The sequence below is a fragment of the Callorhinchus milii genome, unplaced genomic scaffold (assembly GCF_018977255.1).
Source record: "Callorhinchus milii isolate IMCB2004 unplaced genomic scaffold, IMCB_Cmil_1.0 Scaffold4, whole genome shotgun sequence".
Lineage (NCBI taxonomy): Eukaryota > Metazoa > Chordata > Chondrichthyes > Chimaeriformes > Callorhinchidae > Callorhinchus > Callorhinchus milii.
In genome coordinates, this window is record NW_024704745.1 from 42,551,575 (window position 1) to 42,572,955 (window position 21,381).

Here is a 21,381-nt window from a genome sequence, read left to right on the forward strand (position 1 = left end):
AATAAGTATTCATTGCAGTTGAGAAACAATGCTCTTAGTTTTTGGTGATACATCTTTTTAAAAATGTGCCCAGGTCAAAACTAGACTGCTACAGTATTGCTGGATGAATTCTAGCATCAAAGATTGCTTTAAGATAAAGGTCTTATAGGACTTATAGACGAGGAGAAATAAAATCTCTTCCTTCTGTCTAAAGCAGATTTTTGCACTGTATCAACACTTTTTTTGTTTTGTAGCTTACTTTATCTCACTTTCTCACTGTACTATTTAATAGGGGGCAGAATAAATGTAAGATATTGAACAAATATCTACATGCTAACTACAAAAGGAAATCGAAAAATATATTCTAACTAGAATGAAAAATATAAAGTCCAAACAAATTCTAAATATTACAGACACAAACCATCTAACAGATTAACCATTTTTTAATGCTGCATTATATCATGTTTTTTTAAAAAAAACAGTATTGCAAGACATTTTCTACATTTTGTACAATGGAAAGGACGACCATTCCTTGGCTAGATGGGACTCATGTGAGAAAATCAATCCAACATTTCTATGCAGAGTTAAAGGCTTACTGAACTTTTAAGAGAAATGTTAAATTGTGATGCTTTCTGCCTAAACTGTTGACTGAAAAATTCCCATGTCATTAATTCAAAGGTTAAGAGGGTAACCTTTTTGTTCAATATTCCTCCAAGAAAATTCCCTCAGTTTATGTGCTATTTAAAGTATTCTGCTTCACCCAGGGTCTTGGTGTTAAACAAAAGTGTAATCACATTGAATTGCCCTTTTTGATATCTATAAATAAATCAATAAATTAAGTTGAATTTTAAACATAAGTAATGTTACACAGCCTTATTTAGGTAAGGAATCATTTAATTAAAGTATAGGAGATGTTTGGTGGAAATGACGATACAACAATACCAGCAACATTTACAAGGCCATTTACTGAACTATCTAATAAATAGGAACTTGCTATGAATAAAGTCTACTGATTATTACGATAATAATTGGGTAAGGGTCAGATGATATGTAATATATAAAGATTTACTTCTTTTATTGTCACACTGCCACAATTCATTTAATGGTGGATTGGGGAGGCAAAGTTTAAAAATGACTCTTTGAAGCATATTGTAAATCTTTCCATTCCAAAATTGCTTGTGTGTAGTCTGAACGAATACTTGTGGTTACCATATTGCTTGTAAATCGTATCCGAGAGAGCAGCAATTCAATTTATCGTGCTATTCTTTTGCACAAATTTTTGAACAATATTCAAACCTTTCTCAGATTGCAAAATAAAGTATTGTTCAATTTCAGCCAACAAGTAGCATTCCAAATCACTCAGTACTGTATGTTTACAGGACTCAGCCTATAATCAAATTAGTTGAGCTATACAACTGGAGAAATATTTCACTTGGTCCAAAGTTAAAATCATTGAGAAACAGATTTTCCACAATAGTTTTGATAAAATCCTGGAGTACAAAATGAGGTAAAAAAAAATTCTGGGACGTCAAAGTTGAAAAATTTTGTCATACTCAGTATGTTGAATTGAAGCCATTTCTGTCAGTGTGGGTTTGGAGGACTGCACATCAGAAGCGGTAACCATACACCTCTATTCCCAGGCCATGATAACCTTACTGAAGTTTACAAATACTCCTTTGTTTGTTTTGCTGAGGAAAGAACAAAATAAATAAGTTGTCTTAAGCTGTAATACATAGCTTTCATTAGAAATGTATGGATGTCTACCATCACTTAAATAACAATTACCAACTCATGAGTCATGACCTTATATCCAGTTCATTTAACCCATTTTGTTTGTTTAATGTTATTTAATTTGGTAACTAACATTTCCACCATGGGTATGATTATTGTATACATCAAACCACTTATTTGGATCATATTGCGTTAAATTTAGTTTCACTTGTGGTGCATTTAGTTATGTTTCATGGAGTCTAACCAGCTAAATCCGCATTGCTTGCCATTCATATTCTTGTCCAGCAAGCTTTTATCATTGCTTGTCCAGCTAGGGCCACCTATCCGTTTGGGCTTTGGTTGCAGGATTAAGAGGAGCTGACTCCCTGTCCCCAATGACTGGTCTGCCCTTCCAGGTCCTGTCGATGAGCCAGGCTGGCTGTGCTCTCATCAGCAGTGCCCAGGAATATTGCGGGACCGCCTGGATCAGGAACCGAGCTTCCCGGTGGACAACGCATCTCATTATGAAATGTATGAGAGCATTTCCACCATCTTCCTGTCTTGAGCTCGGACACACATTCCTTCCCAATGAGTGATGGCTCCACCAATTGGAGGTGTGGAGTTTAAGCAGCTGCTCACCTCACTGCAGGCCAATCAAAGTGGATTGCAGGCTCTGGATGTATGAACGTGTGTTCACAAACTCAGACTCCAGGTAACCCCTTCCAGCAGCTGTCGCCCCAAGCCTCAGAGTGAGTATTGGTGAACTGTTGTTCCCTTGTGTCTGTGTTTAACTGGTAATGAATTACACAGTGGCTGTGTTTGCAAGCAGTGTTGATTGGGAGATGTCTAAGGACTGACAAGGAGGTAATATTCCTAATTGTGGATACTGAAAATATCTTGTGGAAAATTGGCTCAATTGTTACTGTAGAAATGCTGTTCGTTAATCGTTCACATAAATCACTTGCATGGAACGAAGAGTGGAAGGAGAAACTGTTATGAACCACCATGAACAATTGAGCGCTGCACAATATCCCTTTGATGATGAGGCTTGTGACTAAGTCCATAAATAGAACCATAATGTACAATGTTGTGCTGATGAGTTACAATTTTAAGGCTTCCAGTACTTTGCTAACTCTGCTGTTCACAAGTCCAGACATTTGATTAGGTTTCACTGCAGATCTGATAATCAAAGGTGTATAAACTTACCAAATGAAATAACGAACACCTTCGAATATCCCATCATGCTTCCCCACTTCATTGCCTTCCAGTTCTACACCCAGGTACACTTCATGTCGGCCTGGTAGGGGACCCAGGTATTTAACTGCTCCTTTGCTGATTTTTCCTGCCGGCCGGGAGAACTTCACAACATGCCCTATTTTCAGATCTGCAACACTCCTCGGTGCGAATGGGCGTTGTGGCAGCACTGCTTTACAAAGTGCAGGTCTATTTAAAGAGGAATAAATCTTTTGTAGCTCACTGCAGTTAAACGCTCCAAGAATATGTGATAAACCTGCAATACTCAAGTCACTTCATTCACTAAATGTGCTTAGAATACTGTGCCATCCCCACAGGTACATGGAAGACCCAGGAAAAGCAACAATGCTGGGGTAGAACAGAGGATATTTTCATCACATATCATTAAATACTTGTAATTCGCTTCCTCCCATTAGTAAACTCATCCTTAAATTTCGCTCATAATACTGGTGGCGTGAAAGGCGCTATATAAATGCAATTTATATAGGCCACTCTCCTACCCCTGTCCTTCACCCCACCAGATCCCAACTTCCAGTTCGGGTCCAAATCCCTGACTGTCCAGCTCCTTGGGGTGTCCTCACTATGTGAAAGGCCCTATACAAACGCAACTTGTTATTTGACAGCCACAAGCTGCCCTCTATCTGTATTGTACTTCTGGATTGTGACATTGCTCTACTGGTTAACGGGATACTGTCTTCACTCAACTTTCAATAATAAATAATAATAATCCTTGCATTTGATATAGCGCATTTCACATCTTCACAGAATATACTGTGAAGTGAATTGACTGTATTTTGTGGGCGAAACGCGGCAGCCAATTGAGCACAGCAGTGTCCCACAAACAGTCATGGATTGACGTAACCAATTTATTATTCTTTTTATTTTCTTGAAGGATTATTATCAGGAGTGTGGAGTAAGGAATCTTGCCCAGGGTTTCACCCTGCCAGAAATCAAATCCAGGTCTCTCGCTTGCAAGGCGAGTGCTCTAACCACTGAGCTACAAGACTCAGGCAGTGTCTTGCAAGCCAACGCTCAATCAACAGGCTGCAAACAGAAAGCTGTGGTATAGAACTATATTTGAGGTCAGATAAAACAAACATTTAAATTCTTGATTTGAAATTGCACAGGTATTAATTGAGAGCCTGTCCTGCATTAGAGGTGAGACTGTAATCTGGTGCTCCCTGCAGGGAGAAACACAACCGTACTAAAGTACTGCTTATTGCATTTATTGTTCAGATTCCGTTGCCCGGAGCTATAGCTCACAAACCTCATGGGATGGTTATTTCTGTTAAAGGTTCTCCAAACTGCTGCCTGTGAAGATGAGGATTTTCTGGGAGTTGACCTGGAACAATGTTTTAAGGAGTCACCGTTGATCTCCCTTAAAGAGGGCATATCCTCATCACTCAGGCCATCCAGGTCTAAGAGATGATCTCAAAGGAAAAAAGGAAAGGTTAAATCCAGCACTTTTTTTAAAAAAAAACTCTTGCTTTTAACTATGATTAGCGGCTGAGCAGATGGGTCCTCAGTTTTATATCACATCCAAAACAGCACCTCTAGCATTCCAGCACTTCCCCACCACTGCAATGGATTGTCAGCGTAGACTATCATCTTAAAGACCCAATGTGGGGCTTGACAACCCATAGGCTACGATTCAGAAGCAAGAGTGCTACCAATTGAACCAGGCTGACATTTACTTAACAGTGAAGAGAAATCAACTTGTCAGTCCAGAGATTTGACCATGACAGGTCAGAACCAAGCTGTTGTTCCTCATGAAAGGTCACACTCTAGGAATTACCTTTAATGTTATTGATTTTTGAGTTGGAAGCCTGAATGAAGATCCCATTGTTGCACGATGCAATAAGAGCTTCTGTGTTGTCACTGTCCAATGAAATGGGAGAGAGACAGTTTTCAGCTCTTTCCTCGTCTTTGTCTAAGGGACAGCAATGGAGATGTGTTAAATGACTGTACCAATTCGCACAATAGTTTGGAAATTTTAAAAAAATCAATTTGTATCAGACTGTGAAAGCGTTCAAAGAAGGGACCAACAAACCTATCTTTGGTTTGAGAAAATAATGAATTTTACTGAACAGAATCAAGTACACTAGGGTTAATTTGAAAAAAAGCTCTTTCCTAATCACACCAAAACAGTAGTTCAAATATTGAACATAAGTTTGCATTTCTTTGATGGAGGGAACAAATAGTTACTCAGAGCTAATTCCAAATAGAGCGGATAACTTCACTGTTTCAGCCTATCCTGAAATTCATATAATTTTTGATTTGGGGTTTGACACAAAGTCCAGTTGAGTGGCAGGTTATTTATTACCAGATTAATCCTAACACAATTTATTCCTTCCATCTATTGAAATGGGTAGATTTGAAGTAATGTGATTTTTCACCCACGTGGTATAAACAACATTGGGTTTGCTGTTCTTTATTCAGAGGCTATTGGGCCATCCAACAGACTGTTGATTGATCCCATTAAACAGCAAAATTACATTCATGCACAGAATGCCAAAAGGAATATTTGTTTATTAGACCCAATTCAAAGCGATGTACAGAAGGCAGGAAAAAACAACAAGATTTCATTTATAGAGCTCCTTTCACGTCGGGAGGACAGTTGGGTCAGGACCCGAGCAGGGGGGAAATGGTCAGGGTGAGGGGAGGGAAGGGAGGGAGCGAGGAGGGGGTAGAGAGTTGAGAGGGGAGCTGAAGGCACGGTTGAAGAGAAAGGTCTTGAGACCGGCCTTGAAGGAGGTGAGGATGAGGATCTTGAATTCGAGAATTGAAAACAGAATTGCTGATCCGCATTGCTCCCAGCGGTATAAGGCAGCATCACTCTCCACCCTGGAGGTAGTAGGCCAAAGGTACATTTTCACATTTGAAATAAAGGTTGAAATATATTTATTGAATATATGTATTTTCCACTTGCTTTTACTTTTGCCCTCATGTGGTAGAAATAGTTTTTTTAATGAAAAATTATTTACCATCCCATGTTTGGAACGTCTGGTCAAAAGGCGCACTGGTTACTTCCCGGTTTGATTTAAGTCGACCATTTTTCTCTTCTAATTTGGCAAATTCAAATCTGTCCAAGGATTTAGAAAGAAGATAATTTGAGTAAATGTGCCGGTGAATGAAAGAACTACTCATCCTCATTACTTTCCGCACAAGAGAATGGAATACAATTCTGCTCGAACTTAACGTTGCAATAACCTAGCATAGCTCATGAGATAGGACAATTGACCTAATATCCCCAGAAACATTCACTTATCCTTCTCACTACTTTCAAATGTATACTGCCAGCTGGACTGGGTCCCATTTTATTTTGTAGCTGAAGTTTTGTATCTGACAATCAAGTACCACTTAATAATAAATAATCCTTACATGTAGTATTGTGACTTTCACATCGGAAATCACAACCCAGGCTGTCAGTAGGATAGTCCAATGAGTGTAGGGTGGATTAATGGACAGTGGATAGCCTAATAAGAGCTCAGGGATAGATAGATTGACAGGTGAATTGTGCAATGGGAGCTCGTACTCACTGCAGTCATTAAAAATTGCAAAAAAATTGCAGTTTCCAGGCCGTGATTTTTTTACACCTTACGTATGAGAAACTGATCAATGAGGTTGAGATTTATTATAAGTCTGATATTGCCGAAAGCTCACCCCATCTTCATGAGGCTATGATGAACGCATTAGTTTTTATTAAAAAAAGGCAAAATATTGCGGATTCTGGAAATCTGAAATAAACACAGAAGTCGCTGGGAACACGCAGCAAGTCAGGCACCATCTATGGAGAGAGGAAAGTGAGTTAACGTTTCAGGTCGTTGATCTTTCAGTGATTCAGAGTTCTGATGAAAGGTCATCGACCTGAAACTTTAACTCACTTTCCTCTCTCCATAGATGCTGTCTGACCTGCTGAGCGTTCCCAGCGACTTTTTTTTATTTCAGATTTTATTCAATTTGATTCAGAAGTCAAAAAGTACCTCACTTTTTTAAACACACCTGCTTATAAGAATCAGTGAAAGTAAAAATGTCTGAATTTTTTTTAAGATATTTTTAAATTAGTAAACCAAAACTGTCAGTTTGTTCTTATGATATAAGTGAACACTTCTCTCTTTTGAACACTGCTTTTACCTGCACTGTGAGGAAGGGGCGATGCACTTCAACTCTTGCAAAGCCTCTTTTTTCAGCACGACAACTTGTCTTTTACACAGTGGTACCTTCCGTGCTAGGCTTACAACACCACCTGAATAATCAAATGACATCCATGTTACAAGCCAAAGAGTTAATATACCAGTAAAAAAGGCAAAGGAATGAGAGGCCACTGAACTCTCTTTCAGTGATTCAAAATTCCTATTTGTTAATGGCTTGAGAAGGGTTATGACTATTGTGAAATTTGTGTTAAAATATCCAAAGAAGTATATCAATAAAAAGAGACTTTAGACTATGGACTCCACAATCTTTGACTGGCTGATACTATTATAGGAGAGGGCTAAAAATGAATCCGGAAGAAGTTTTCATTGCTACACAGTGTTCAACCAGACTTTTCGGCTACCTTTTATTATGTCTGATAGAAACAGAATTTTTCAGCACTTCAGCACAAATTAATTTTATTAATTTAATGTTACAACTCTATTTCTCTCCCTCCCGTATCATTTAATCTGTTACTGCTGTTGTTTGTCCAGTTCATTTTTGAATTATTCCATTAATCCAGCTTCAATACCACACTTGAGGCATATATATTATATTAAAAAAATTTCCTTTTATTTTTATTAGTTTAAATTTTTGATGAATAATATTGACATTTATTTTACCTTTATTATTTTCAGTTTTTTTTAATATTTAGTGATCGTTTCAATTACACCAAAGCCCACATAGTGATAGTGACCATGTGTAGTGCGCAGGAAGTGACATCTGTGGCAATCTTATGATGCACAGTTAGCCACTTTTGGGGTTCAAATGCTGAACAATATATTTTTTTAAAAATTTGATGACAGGAACCCAGTTTCTTCAATTTGGAACATTGGGAAAAAAGCCAAATACTGATTTAAAATAGGAAACTGGCAAGCTTAATTATAGATTATATTCTTAAGAAAATATGTCTGATATTAACCAGCAGTAGAGGTCTGGATGAAAGTGTGAAAGAGGGTTGGGGCAGGGAGTCACACATCTATCCATTGATATATATAGATAAACTGATTGGCTTCTAATTATGCCGGAGGATCACAGGAATGTACAAGTTGTGAACAAGTAGAGACCTCAGAAGGTCTGTTTACATGCATACATTTTTAATCTCCAGCAATAACATCAACTTTTAATCACAAATTTTTCTATCATTTTATATTTTATAGACTGGCACCAATTAACACAAAGAGTGGGTTAAGGAAAGTGACAGATATCACCCAATATTTATTCCTTCCTTCCCTTCCTTCAAAGGGCTCTTTGTTGAATTTTACACAGTCAATATAATGCTGCTGCCAATCTTATTTTGGTCTATCCTATCCTGGCCAATAAATCCCCTTTAAATAAAATTGGTCAATCATTACATTGCTATTTGTGGGACATTGTTGTGCACAACTGGCTACCGTGTTCATCCACAAAATGTACAGTCAATCCACGACAATATATCCTGTGAAGCACTTGGAGGGTCTAAATGACGTGATAAGGCGCTATATCAAATGCAAGGATTATTATTATGTATCAGGATTGCGCTATGTTTCTGAAATTGTTACTTTATAATATCCTACCCTTTTTGGTAATTTCCAAATTTCGCTTCTTCTCTTTGAGATTTCCACTGAAGAACCATTCTTGGTGCTGCCTGAGATCCCACAATTCTTCTTTCATTTGATGGTTTTCCTCATCAAGTTGATGGTTGTTTTTTCTGAGTTTCCTGGACTCAATCCTTAAATGTTGTATTTCTTCCAGTAAATCTGAAGTATTGTCTTTCCCTGTAAGCTGGGGTGGATCAGAATGCAGCCGATAAATCTGAGGATGTTGAATCAGTTCATATTAGTTTCCATGCAGGCATACTGATTGATGTAACAGAGATCAAGTTAGATGTAAAATTGTGCAGATATTACGCAAAAAAATCTGCCTGTATTGAAAAATTGGTACACCATATGCAAATTCTGGTACAAAGTTCTTTGTTTTCTTGCATATCTGATTGATAAATCTTGGGGATTGAACTGAAATAATAATAAAATAATACTTTCATTTGGTATGGCGTTTTTTACATCAGGAGGACATCCCAAAGCATTTCACAGGATTTACTGTGAAGTAGAGTGTGTGTATTTTGGCCAAACGCAGCAGTCAATTTGCAAACAGCAACAAACAGCGATTAGGTGAATGATATTCGGGGGATTGTTGGCCAAGCTACCAGGATACTAGCTCTTCTCTTTTCAAATAGTGCCTTGGGATCTTTAAGGTGAATGGGACGGCACATTCAACAATACAACATTAGAGTGTCAACTTAGACAATGTGAGTTCAAGTCCAGATGTGCGGCTTGAATCCACCACCCTTTGACTCAGAGGCTACCACTGAGTCAGACTGAAATGAAACATGCCAGGTAATTGGTCCAGGTTATGCATGATCATTTGTATACCAGTACTTTGGATACCAGTACGTATGTGGTATGCATTTTTAAAACCCTAACACAATCTCTGTGTAACACACAACTCCTACAGAGTACACTGTAAATCAGTGGAGTTCTCACTTCTGCCTACTTCTTTTGATCACATCCTCAATTCAATGAAATGAAACAGACACTGGATGGTACAATAAAATATGTCCAGATTTTATGCATGAACGGGAAGCAAAAATCACTGGGGAACTGGGGATGTTTGAAAAATGTACTTGTTATAAAAGCAGCTTGTAGTCTTCGTAGACATTTTATTATTAACACACAGTAGTTCTTTTGTCTGTTAACTAGATCTAAGACCCACATACATGAGCAGCGAGTGAAACTGACATACAAAAGCAAGGGACGAACATTTGTACGTGTTTGCCAAAGCCAAGAAAAATCTGTTTTCTGAACTGGGGAAATTCAAGTATGAAATCAAATCTGTTCCTGCAGTAAATACATCACTTCCACTAAATACAATGGTGAAGGTAAGAAAGTTGAACTACTCACTGAAAGGGCAGTTAAAACACAAGTTTCTAAAAGAATTACTAAACGTGCATATTTTCCCTCTTAAAGTCTTAAGTAGGAAGTAGGAAGTGAATCTCAATGTGAGTTTAACAAAGTTACAACAGCTCCTGCGGTTATCCTTTTACGACAGGTGGTTATCTCTTCAGCAATTAATTTTTTAAACTGGCAGCAAGGTTTATTCAGGTGAGTGAGTACCTTATCTTTGAAGTAATCCCTCTCTTGCCTGGCATCCCGCAGCTCATCTGTATATTCAACTCTCAATCTGACTACCTCACCTCTCAGCTGAGAGATTTCTTCATCTGCCTTGGAGAGTTCATTGACAACAGTTTCATTGGCCTCCTGCAGATCTCTAATGTGACTTTTTAAATCCTCTGAAAAATAAACATGTTGTTTTACACATCAACACAGTCCAAACCAAATATTCTTTTTCTATTCTGTCTAATGGGACAGGATAATCAAAGCTAATTCTGTGGAAAGAAACACGTGCGCTCAAATCCTCAGTTTTTAATCAGATTATCTGTTGTTAGCAAATTACAGCGTGCAGTTAATAAGTGCTGTAAAGTACCAGATATTGTTTTATAATACAAACAAACTGGAAATGGAAGGATGTTTTACCTATTTGTCGCTGTAGCACAGTTGGAGTATTTGGGTTAAAGGCAAAGTGCTCTGCGCCACTCTCATCCTTCACTTTTTCTTCTTGAGCTTTTTTTGTCTAAACAGACAGATCAGTAAAATCTCATTCAAATCTTTCCTATACTTTATTCATTATCTTCAACAACTTCACATATCTCAATAATAAGTATTCAAGCATCACAGTATTGAACATAATTGACAGAATACACTGAGGATGGATTGAGGAGAAAGATACTGAGCTCAGACAGTGCCAGCAGAAAGAATGAATTGATTTGCAAGAAACAAGTGCCATGCCACTTGCCTGATTGTGCTCACTGAATGATCTCTGCCAAGATACTGTATTTTAAAGCTTTCATTCCATCATACTGTTAGCCTGCTGCTAAGAGAAAGACCACACTCAATTGAATGCTAATCTGTCTGAAAACAGAACTGGAAGTACTTGAAAGTCCACCTCCGGTCTAAATGGGCTTACAGGAATGAGATTGTTGGAAACAATCTCTGCCCCACACTTCGCCCACAAAATATACAGTCAATTCACTTTACAGTACATTCCTTGAAACGCTTTGAGACGTCTCGAAGAAGTGATAAAGCTCTCTATCAAATGCAATGATTATTATGATTATAAAGCCACTGAATCCCACTGTTTTATACAGAATTTGCTTGGTTGTATTCTGGAGGGATTCTGTCATATCAAAATTAGAGAAACTGGATCATTTGTGTCCAACATCGACCCCCTTAGTTATGTATAAATAAACTTGCCTTAAAATACTGCTTGATAGCAGTTTACTCTAAGGCTACAAGTTGTTTGTGCATTTGTTCTCATTAGTAAGCAGAAGATTTAAAAGGTATTGGGAAGCTTTGCTAACTTTTATAAGAAAAAGTAAAGTGCCCGAGCAGCAAACAAATGTATCTGCAATATGCTACTCTGAAGTGCCTTTGTTTCTATTTCTATTCATAAACCAGGGCAAACAGTGATACCACTTCAAACATTACTGCTTTATCTCCGAGGCACTGATGTATGTAGCTCCTTAGTGTTGAAAATACAGCACACACAACTCATGTGTTGTACGTTAAGGCTTTGTTGCTGGCATGGAACAGGCAATTAACTCTACAGTTTATGCTGGAACACAATATTCTGGGAGTTGTTTCCAAACACTCACGCAGATGAGGGCAGTGATTATAAATGGTAATGTTTTTTCAGTTCTATAGCACACATATCTGAGGAATTCCAGTCGTGTTAAGAACAGCCTGTCTTGGCCCCTGCAGTTTATCGCTTTTCTTTTTTTTGCCATTCACAGAATGATTTTACAGAAACGTACCTGGCTGTAGCCTTTTTTTTTCAAAATCACTTTTCAAAAGAAATTTGTGTCAAATTAATCTTCTTAATTGGTAAATACCTCGACTGACCTCTTCTTGCTGGGGTGCGGTTCTCCAGTATCACAGGACACATTGTTCCTGTATGAGTCTTGGCAGTGAGTCTCAGCAAGCCAGGGCATTCTCACCTCACCTCTCTCCACCTGGTTGCCATACACACATATCCCACTAAGGTGTGCGAAAATTGGTCAGTAACCCTTGATTTTATGCAAATTTAACATGGAGTGGGACTTGAGACCATTGAGCGCCCGGACTATCCCACAGTTCTACCTGCCACACCCTCACCCCACAGCAAATTACCACATTTAATTAGAGACGCATTTCGACTTAGCAGTTTGGTTTTTTTTGCAGGTCCAATTTTGAAGACGGTTCATGTTTCCAGATAGCAACTGCAGTTGACATCAGTTGTCCTCTAAGTGAAGCCACTTTGACACTGAGTAGCTTTGACACGTCAATGCCTTGAGACATCCTCCACTCTATAAATGTAATTTTGTTGTTGTTGGTTGGTTTAGCAGAATGGGTAGAAAGCAGGAATTTTATAGCCACTTAAACAAACAGTGTGAGGTTAAAAACGTGGCATTTACAAATTGTGAGCAACAATTAGATCAGAGGTTTTGCTCTTGAGATGTTTTTCAGTATCGCGTAAAGTGGAACCTGAAAAGTTACTTCCTCTTTGAAAATAGTGACCCCACTGAGAGTGAATCCAAGATGCCAGTTCCAAGTATTTTCAGGATTGGCTTTGGGTATTATTATTATTATTTAGAAGTTGAGGGGTATTTGAAAATAACTTTTGACCTGTTTCTTAAATGAGGATTAGAGTGTATTTAGAAATGACAATTTTGACCCTAAACAATACCAGAATTAGAATTGAGAAACAGAAATGGAAATTCATGACTGAAAATAAACCTCTTTTTGAAGCCATTGATTTTCTAACACGAGTATGGACTTTTCTTCCAAAAGTTGCTTGTTGATCAGCTGAAGGTTCTTCATATCTTTGTCGAACTCCTTGAGATCCTCATCTTTCGTAGCCAGAAGAGCACTTAGGGCAGCCACATTCACATCTTGACTGACAGTCCCTTCTGTGCCCTGAAATAAGGAAGGGATGTAAACCCAATTATGATCAGTACAATAGATTAAGGGGTGAAATATGCAGTATTTCATATTGGATCACTCCATCATCTCCCCGGCAGTCTCAGCATAACGAATCAAGTGGATTCTTGTGGCTCAGTGGTTAGAGCACTTGCCTTGCAAGCGAGAGACCTGAGTTCGATTCCTGGCAGGATGAAATGTTGGACAAGTTTCCTAACTCCACACGCCACTGTTTACCAGTAAGTAGGAATCCGGTTGTTAATCGTTTGGCAGATCGCTTTTCCGGGGGTAATAATTTCTTTTTAAAAAAAATAAATAAATTGGTCACTTCAATCTATGACTGTTTGTGGGACACTGCTGTGTGCAATTGGCTGCTGTGTTTCACCCGCAAAATATACACTCAATCCACTTTACATTGTGAAGTGCTTTGAGATGTCTCAATAACGTGATAAGGGACTATATCAAATACAAGGATTATTATATTATTATCATCAAAGATGGTGCTAATTCTTTACATATTTGAAAAGGAGCAACCCAGGAAGGGCAGGAATCAGAGTGTTTAGGAGTCAGTGATAGTTAAGGAACGGAGTTAAATATTGGGTATTTCACAATGTATTTGATATGATAGTGATCCCAACAAATGCATTAAATATTTGCCACAATGCAATAAACTGCTAGAACAGCAATCTATAATGCTGGTCACTCAAAGCCTTTTGAGCTGGTCGAATATTGATCCTGCTGAGAGAGGAGGAGTGGGGGGAGGGGGAGGGGAGGGGGTGCTGTCTCAACCAGTCTCAAGTTCCCGACTGACATCAGGAACAGAATATTATGATTAGAAATAATGATAATTATTGCAGCACATACTGCGTTTCTCACCCTGTTCAATTTTTAAAAAACATTAGTCCTTTCTTAAAAAAATATTGTTGCCGTGGATACAGTAGTGATGAGTTTACAGCATGTAATAAACAAGCAAGATCACCTGAATTTATCATTGCCTCTCCGTGAGCAAATAAAATATTGAATTGTATTAAAAAACTGAACATGGCTTATAAAAAAAAATACACAATTGAAAACGTTCACTAAGGCAGGTTTGATTTTCTTGGTAGGCAACATGGCAGCTTCAATCAGAAGGGTTTGTTTTGGTTTTTAACAGCAAGCTATTCCACAAACATTTCCTGCCTGCAGGTGATCTTCAGAACAAATCTGAAGACCATATGATTTTGTACAATAGATCAATAGATTCAGAATGAATTTTCTTTTCAGTGAAACACTGGACTTGGCACATGGTTTTCATAACAAAGAAGCTGCTGTAGCTGCAGTAATCCTGAAACCCCCATCTGTCCCTGTACTGAACCACTGCACATAATGCAATCAACCAGAATGGGGGGAATGGAGTCAGAGTATCTGTGGATTCATACAATCTATGCGTAAACACATATAATTTGACTCCATCCCTGCCCCCACCTCCCCCCTCCTCACCTTACTGAGCAAAGAGTCTGACTATTTCAGACTGATTTCACATCCAGCAAGAAGCTGCAGTTAATTTACCTTCATTGCTAATTCTGTTCACAAGCTAAGCGGTCAAGAAACTTCTTCGTCACTCCATATCATCGATTTAAAAGTGGCGCTTAGCAACAGTAGACTCGGATGTTTTTCACCGAAGCAGAACTGGTGCCTCAGCTGCCATTGTGGGCTGTCACACTGGCATAGAATTCATACGCCACTCGATAAGGAGAAGGCTTGCTCACAAGCCTCACAACAATACTCTCTGCCTTCCAATCATGTTTCTCCATTTATTACCATCCGCGCTCAAACACTGAAGAGCAATAATCACCAGTGTTTGTACTGACTGTGACATGATGCACTCAGAAAGGACCATCCAATGAATGCAGGTTCTCCACCCATCCCCCTCACTACCACCAACAGCAGACTTAAATGTTCTCTTATTCACTTAAAATCACCACCTTTTAAAATCAGCACACGCAACAATAAATCACACACAGTATAAAACTAGAAGCTCGGAAAGACACTCTTGAAAGAAGTAATTTGACTGAATGTTCTAAGAGTTTACTGAATACATCTCAAATGACACATTGCTATTTTTTCCAGATGAGTTATGAAAAACAGAATGATAAAATCTTTTCAGATTCCAATGTTTGTTTAGTCACTTGAAACAATGTTACACAACTGGATTAACAGCCTTCAGATGAACAACTCCTCTTTATTCTCTCCTATATTCATTGTTTGTCCAGTTCCACTATTCATCTGTTCCTGTCATTTGCTAAAGGATAATGTCACAACACTAAATGCATAACTCATTATTTCTGCAGTTGATGATTGATTTTATTACAGTGCAGTATAGCAAACAAGCATTTTATGTATATACAATACGTATGTACGCACACATGCAAATGATATTCACTCCTATAGTAAATATTCCTATTCGGATACATTTGGAGAGAATTAGCTGCTACTTGTAATAGATTTTCAATGAAGTAATGACGTTCTTTTCTTTATTTACCTCTTATTCTTCCTCTCCCTTACTGCCTTTACCCACTATTCAGCTTCATTTGACCATCTTTGAGACGTCTCGAAGATGTGTTAAGGGGCTATATCAAATGTAAGGATTATTATTATTATTGTTATTATATCTATTGTAAACAGTAGAATCTTTACACTATAGTACAGTAGTTGTTTAACTCTTTCTCCTGAGAGCTATGAAATAGATTACACCTCAGATCTTGGAATGCCTGGTCACAATCTAACTTGTACTCATAAATATTCATAGCCACTAAATCTAAATTTATCTTTTTCTCTATAAGAATAAACTTGAAACAACTTGACACTTTATAGTCTCCTCATCATGACAAAATGCCTCAAATGCAAAGATAATTTCTGCAACCTATGGTGTTTGTTTAGGCAAACTTGCCAGCCATTTGTGTCAGCAATGTCCTACAAACAGCCACTATGTGAATATCCCATTCATCAGATTTATTTTATCCCATTCATCAGTCAATTCAAAATTCCAATGATTCTTAACAGATTTGATTATCATCAATTTTGTTTTAAAGCGTCGTGCTTTTCATCCCATTATAGTGCGGATTGCATCTCCTGTTCTATTTGTCAGGGTCCTCGGGAATTGAGTTTTTGATGGTACTTTTTTGTCATAAAGAATAAATATTAGTCTGTTTTTATGGGGGAGGATGAAGAGGTTAGTATCTGTGAATTATATTAGGTAAAACTGATGGCTCTTTTATGCTTATTTTATTTGCAATTGAGTGTTATGGTTTTCACTGTAAGCCTGAATGGCACTGAATACATCTTCAGTTGTATTTACAAGATTGGCAGTACTCTCATCTCTGGGTTCGAGAATTGTGGGTTCAGGTCACTTGAGCTCATAATCCTGGGTAACACTTCAGTGCTTTACTGGGAACATGCTACATTGCTGTCCTTCTGGCTAGACATTAAACCCCAGTCCTGTCTACCGGTTCAAGTGGATATTGAAAATCCCTATTTGAAAGAGAAGGGAGTTTGTGCTGATGTCTTGGCCAACAATCCCCCAGATAAATCAATCATTCACTTTGTGGCTGTTCACATGACCTTTCTGTGCAAAATGGCTTAAGTGTTCAGCTGCGCAGTCACCAATTCCCTGTGAAGTGTTTTGAGATTTTTTAATGTTAAAGGTACTGTTAAATGTAAGGATTATTATCTTGAAAATTATAAAAAATAAAGCTTTGAAATCCCTGCAAATCAACAATGCTTTACTTTAATAGTTAATTAAGGACACTGTGAATCATAAATGAATAGGATTTAACCTACCTCAACACTGTCACTTATGTTGCATTTGGGTTGTGGTATATTGTCCCTGGAGAGATTGCTGGAGACTATACAGGGTATTACTTGCTCTGACTCAACATTTCTGTCTTCTGCCAGTGATGAGCAAGAAGTGGACGAAGATGTTGATGACTGGAATACAACACTCTGGCTATTAACCATCTGGTTGAGCCCTACATTGCAAGTTACTGGCTGAAACTCAGGCATGGCACCATCATTTCTTTCTGTGGGACCGCAATCTGATTCTGACTTCCCCGAACTGGAGTGAGTTGCAGCAGAAATGCTTCCAGTGTGTTTGGCTATATCAGGTAAACCTCCTGAATCATGTGAGAGAGAAGTAAGGTGCTTTACCCAGGCTTTATTTTTTGCAGCATCAATACTGGAGCAGTAAGTGGGAGAGGTTTCAACAGCAAGCTCATCTCCTACAACATCATCCACTACATCTGATGCTGTTTGTTGTTGATTTTTGCCTGTAACATCTGGACTTTTGTCAACTATACATTGCATACTTGAAGAATGAACTTGTGGGGGATTGGAGATGTGGAAAACTGAATATTTCTCATGGAATGAATGACAAAGCTGCAGGAAGCCAGGATAAGATAGACTTTCTTCAGGGTTACACTGCTTCTTTTGTAGATTCTTCAAGTGCTCCTCATTATCAAAGCACAACTCAAATGTCTGAGCGGATGCCTTTCTGCAGTGTGTCTTGTGTGCTTCACTCCCTTTCTCAGGCATCTTGACAGTGTTCTGGCAGTGAGGCCCGGTAAAAGATGAGAGCTTTTCAGGTTGACATTTTATATTGTTTCTGAGGTTTTCACTGTTGCCTGAGGTCCCTTTTAGTGACTGTTGCTCAGCCTCATAATGTGAGGAACCAAACACTGGGGAAACAGGAAGCTGTTCAGCAGCAAGTTGTTGCTGAATTGTGCTTTGCTGTGGCACTGCCATAGTAATCAGATATTATTATCACAATGTGGTGTTGACATACCTGGAACATTTAAAACATTCTGCTTTTAGTTCTGCAATATTAACAAAAGGTCTAAGTCCAGCAATGAATATTTGAAAATTGACTTGTATACATAAAACACACGTCTGCAGCCCTGACATCCTTCCAAAAAACCCATCCTATGATCTTCCCATCACAACATCAAGATTTTTTTTAAGTAACCAACCTCAGCCACCCTTCCTGGTAACCCGTTCCAGGCATTATTTAACCTCAGGATAAAAAAAATGGTATCTGTTTGCATTGTCTGGCAAGTGAATCATTCCGAAATTTAATTAGAAAAGATGTAGACATGTATCTTGAAAAATAACAACACCAAGATTACATTTATAGAGCGCCTTTCACGTCGGGAGGACGTCCCAAAGCACTGAACAGTCAGGTGTCGGGGCCTGAGCATGAGGGAGGGATGATGTAGGGGTGAGGGAAGGCAGAGAGGTGGGAGGGAGACCAAAGGCACGATCGAAGAGGAGGGTCTTGAAGGAGGCAAGGGAGGAAGCGAGGTGAAGCGATTGTGGGATGGAGTTCCAGAGTGTGGGGCAGAGAGGCTGAAAGTTCGGCCACCGATGGTAGGGCGGGTCCGGTGGGAGACATGGAGCAGGCCGGAGCCGCTGAACGGAGGAAGGGAGCAGGTTGGTAGGGAATCAGTAGATCAGAGGTCGGAGGGGGCAAGGCCGTGGATGGCCTTAGAGGTGAGGACGAGGATCCTCTGGAGGTTGGGGAGCCAGTGGAGTCGGGCGAGGGTGGGAGTGATGGGGTTACGGAGCCTGGTGCATGAGAGTACACGGGCTGCAGTTTTGGATGATCTGCAGCTTATGAAGGGAAGAGTTGGGAAGGCCGATGAAGAGGGAGTTCCCATAATCGAGCCTTGATGTGACGAATGAACACTCAATAACACTCAAAATAACACTCGAATAACACTCAAAATACTCTGCTGCAAAAAGTTTAATCACACATCAAACATAACTGCTTAACTTTTTCCAGCATAAAAATATTTGAATTGAAACAGCACATGCAAACCGACATGTCAGCCATGTTTTATTAACTTCTATGTATTTCCAGCTTATTGAAAGTGGACTATCAATGAAAACCCTGTTAAAATAAATTAGGTCTGAGGCAACAGCAACAACTTGCAAACAGCAAAAAACCAAACAAAGCAGCGCATCACTTCTCTCTATTTTAAAATAATTTTACTTTGTATGCACTATTTCAACATATTTTAATTTAAATTTGTTTTTTGGCTCGCCCACAAAATGAAGTAAATTCACTTTACAATATATTCTGTGAAGCCCTTTGAGACGTCTCAAAGATGTAATAAGGCATTATATCAAATGGAAGGATTATTATTATGTTGATATATTTTATTCAAACAGCTCAAGTCAGATTTTTTCATTAGGTGCAAATTAGAGTCTAAATGATCTCCTCTGCTTTAAAATAAAAAACTTACCTTAGCAAAGCCTTTATCTATTCCATATAGAACTGAAATGTAAAAGTACAAAACTTTCCAAATGCTATTCTGATATTAGAATACATCTTTGACAGAAATTCATGGCCAGTCGCTGACGTTTACTCAAACTACACTTGTCTTTATTTGCTGTGTTGTTACCTAGCTACCTCTGCTCTAAGGCAGTAATTGGTTGTCTTAGCTTCTCCGACATCCTAAAGCACAACCAAATCACAGCTAGTGCTTCACTCCCTTTTCTTCGGTTGTGCTACAGTAGCACCGATTTGTTGCTGAGCATTTCTCAGTCTCAAATCTTTCTGAGGATAATAGATGAACAAATAGAGGCAGGCCTGGACTTGTCTATTTGATTCACTGGAAACTGCAGATTAGCACTCAATTATTTCAGTTCACTTTGTTGGTTACTTTTGCTGAAACAGAAAGTTTTTTGCTCACTTTACATTTCTCAAACAATATTTTAAAATTATTTAAATGTGTCAGAGGAAGACATTTTGATGGGAATTTAGAGGGCAAAAAATCACCAATTCTTATTACATCTGAATAGGATGCAACATAAAGCTTATTTCTATTATGAACTCTAAAATACTTTTGAGCAATGTTCAACAGTAATAATGAATGGGTTACAGGGAAAAGGATTTATTTTGGGAATACTATTTTTTGTATTTGTTTTCAGAATAAACTGCAAATCACAATATAAAATAGTGATTAAATTCTCACCAGACAGAGGGCAGAGGATCATCAGAACATGGGCGGCTCCAGAAGTAGCTGTTGAGGTTGAGACCATAACAACATCAAAAGGGAATTGGCTACACATATTAAGAGGAAGAATGCAAAAACATACAGGGAAATAGCAAGGATTTGGGATTAAAGTAGTTAATAATAACAATTATTATAGAAAAATAACTTATCCAGTGAATGAGCCAGCACCATCTGAGGCATGATGTGCTAAATGCTTTTTTTAATTAAATCTATTTCTTATCTTTAAAAGGGTATTTTATAACTTCCCTAGTCATTATCGAGTCATTGTTGATAAGTACCACCTATGAGAACATTGCTTGAGTCCAGCATTCAGTTTGGCTATGGGGCCACATGATCAAAGAGCCTATTGACAGTCAATGTCTGGGCTCACAAATGAAGAAAAGCTACCTCAGGGAACCTGATCATTATATGAGATAAGAGGTGTAAGAGTGGCTGAAGCTCACCTGCCAATGGTCTGACAGAAGGGATGTGAAGCAGGTCTGAGGCAACAGCAACAACTTGTATTTATATAGTGCCCTTTGTTCAGGGCAGCATCTTGGAGTACAGTATAGTACTGTAGTAGAGAAAGGTATTTTAAGGATATTGAAACTAATCCACTTGGGGAATCGGGTGCTGCCTGAGTCTGTGGCTCTCGGAGCCTGGTGCAGGAATGAATACGAGTGGCAATATTCTGGATAAGATGGAACTTATAGTGGGTCAAGTTAATGATGTGGTCAAGGAAAGCAAAGGAAAAATTCAATATGGAGCTGACAATGGCATGATTGAAGGTTTTGCTTGTATTGGGGTGAGATAGGGCAGGCGATATTGCAGTGGGAAAAAGCGGACGTGAAGTCGGTGGCAAAACTTGTCCCTGGGAACAGAAATGAATCTGCAATCGATGGGAGTATATTGTTTTGCCTGATGGAGTATAAGCGACAGCAGGCATGGAAAAATCTGCAGTCTTGAATATAGAATTACACTCACACTTCAAGAACAATGTATAAACAACAACTTGCATTTATATAACGTCCTTCACGTGGGTAACGTCTCAGGGGGCTTGGAAGGGAAAAAAGTAAAGAAAATATAGACGCTGCAGTAAATTTAAATCAATAACATAATAGTTTATTAAGTTAAAGAATATTTTAAATATACATTAAAACCAG

General features: G+C 38.5%; 1 protein-coding gene across 1 annotated transcript; it reads right to left on the reverse strand.

Annotated features, from left to right (window-relative positions):
* Positions 1-411: 411 nt before the first annotated feature.
* Positions 412-17,966, reverse strand: LOC103186410. Its single transcript, XM_007905420.2, has 11 exons — positions 17,007-17,966; positions 13,005-13,184; positions 10,707-10,803; positions 10,287-10,462; positions 8,691-8,928; positions 7,078-7,189; positions 5,928-6,025; positions 4,739-4,873; positions 4,211-4,373; positions 2,896-3,132; positions 412-1,667 (listed from the first exon to the last, which is right to left on the reverse strand). The coding sequence occupies exons 1-11, from the start codon at positions 17,964-17,966 to the stop codon at positions 1,610-1,612; spliced, it is 2,454 nt and encodes an 817-aa protein (XP_007903611.2). The 3' UTR covers positions 412-1,609.
* Between the last annotated feature and the right edge of the window lie 3,415 nt (positions 17,967-21,381).

Bases quoted from the DNA above. Each gene is read 5' to 3' on its own strand.
- LOC103186410 (XM_007905420.2), bottom strand. From the start codon at position 17,966: ATGGCAGTGCCACAGCAAAGCACAATTCAGCAACAACTTGCTGCTGAA. The intron at 6,026-7,077 runs GTAAAAGCAGTG...ATCCTTGGACAG, and splicing joins GCCCCTTCCTCACAGTGCAG to ATTTGAATTTGCCAAATTAG. The intron at 1,668-2,895 runs GTAAGTTTATAC...TTCTTTCCTCAG, and splicing joins GGTGTTCGTTATTTCATTTG to CAAAACAAACAAAGGAGTAT.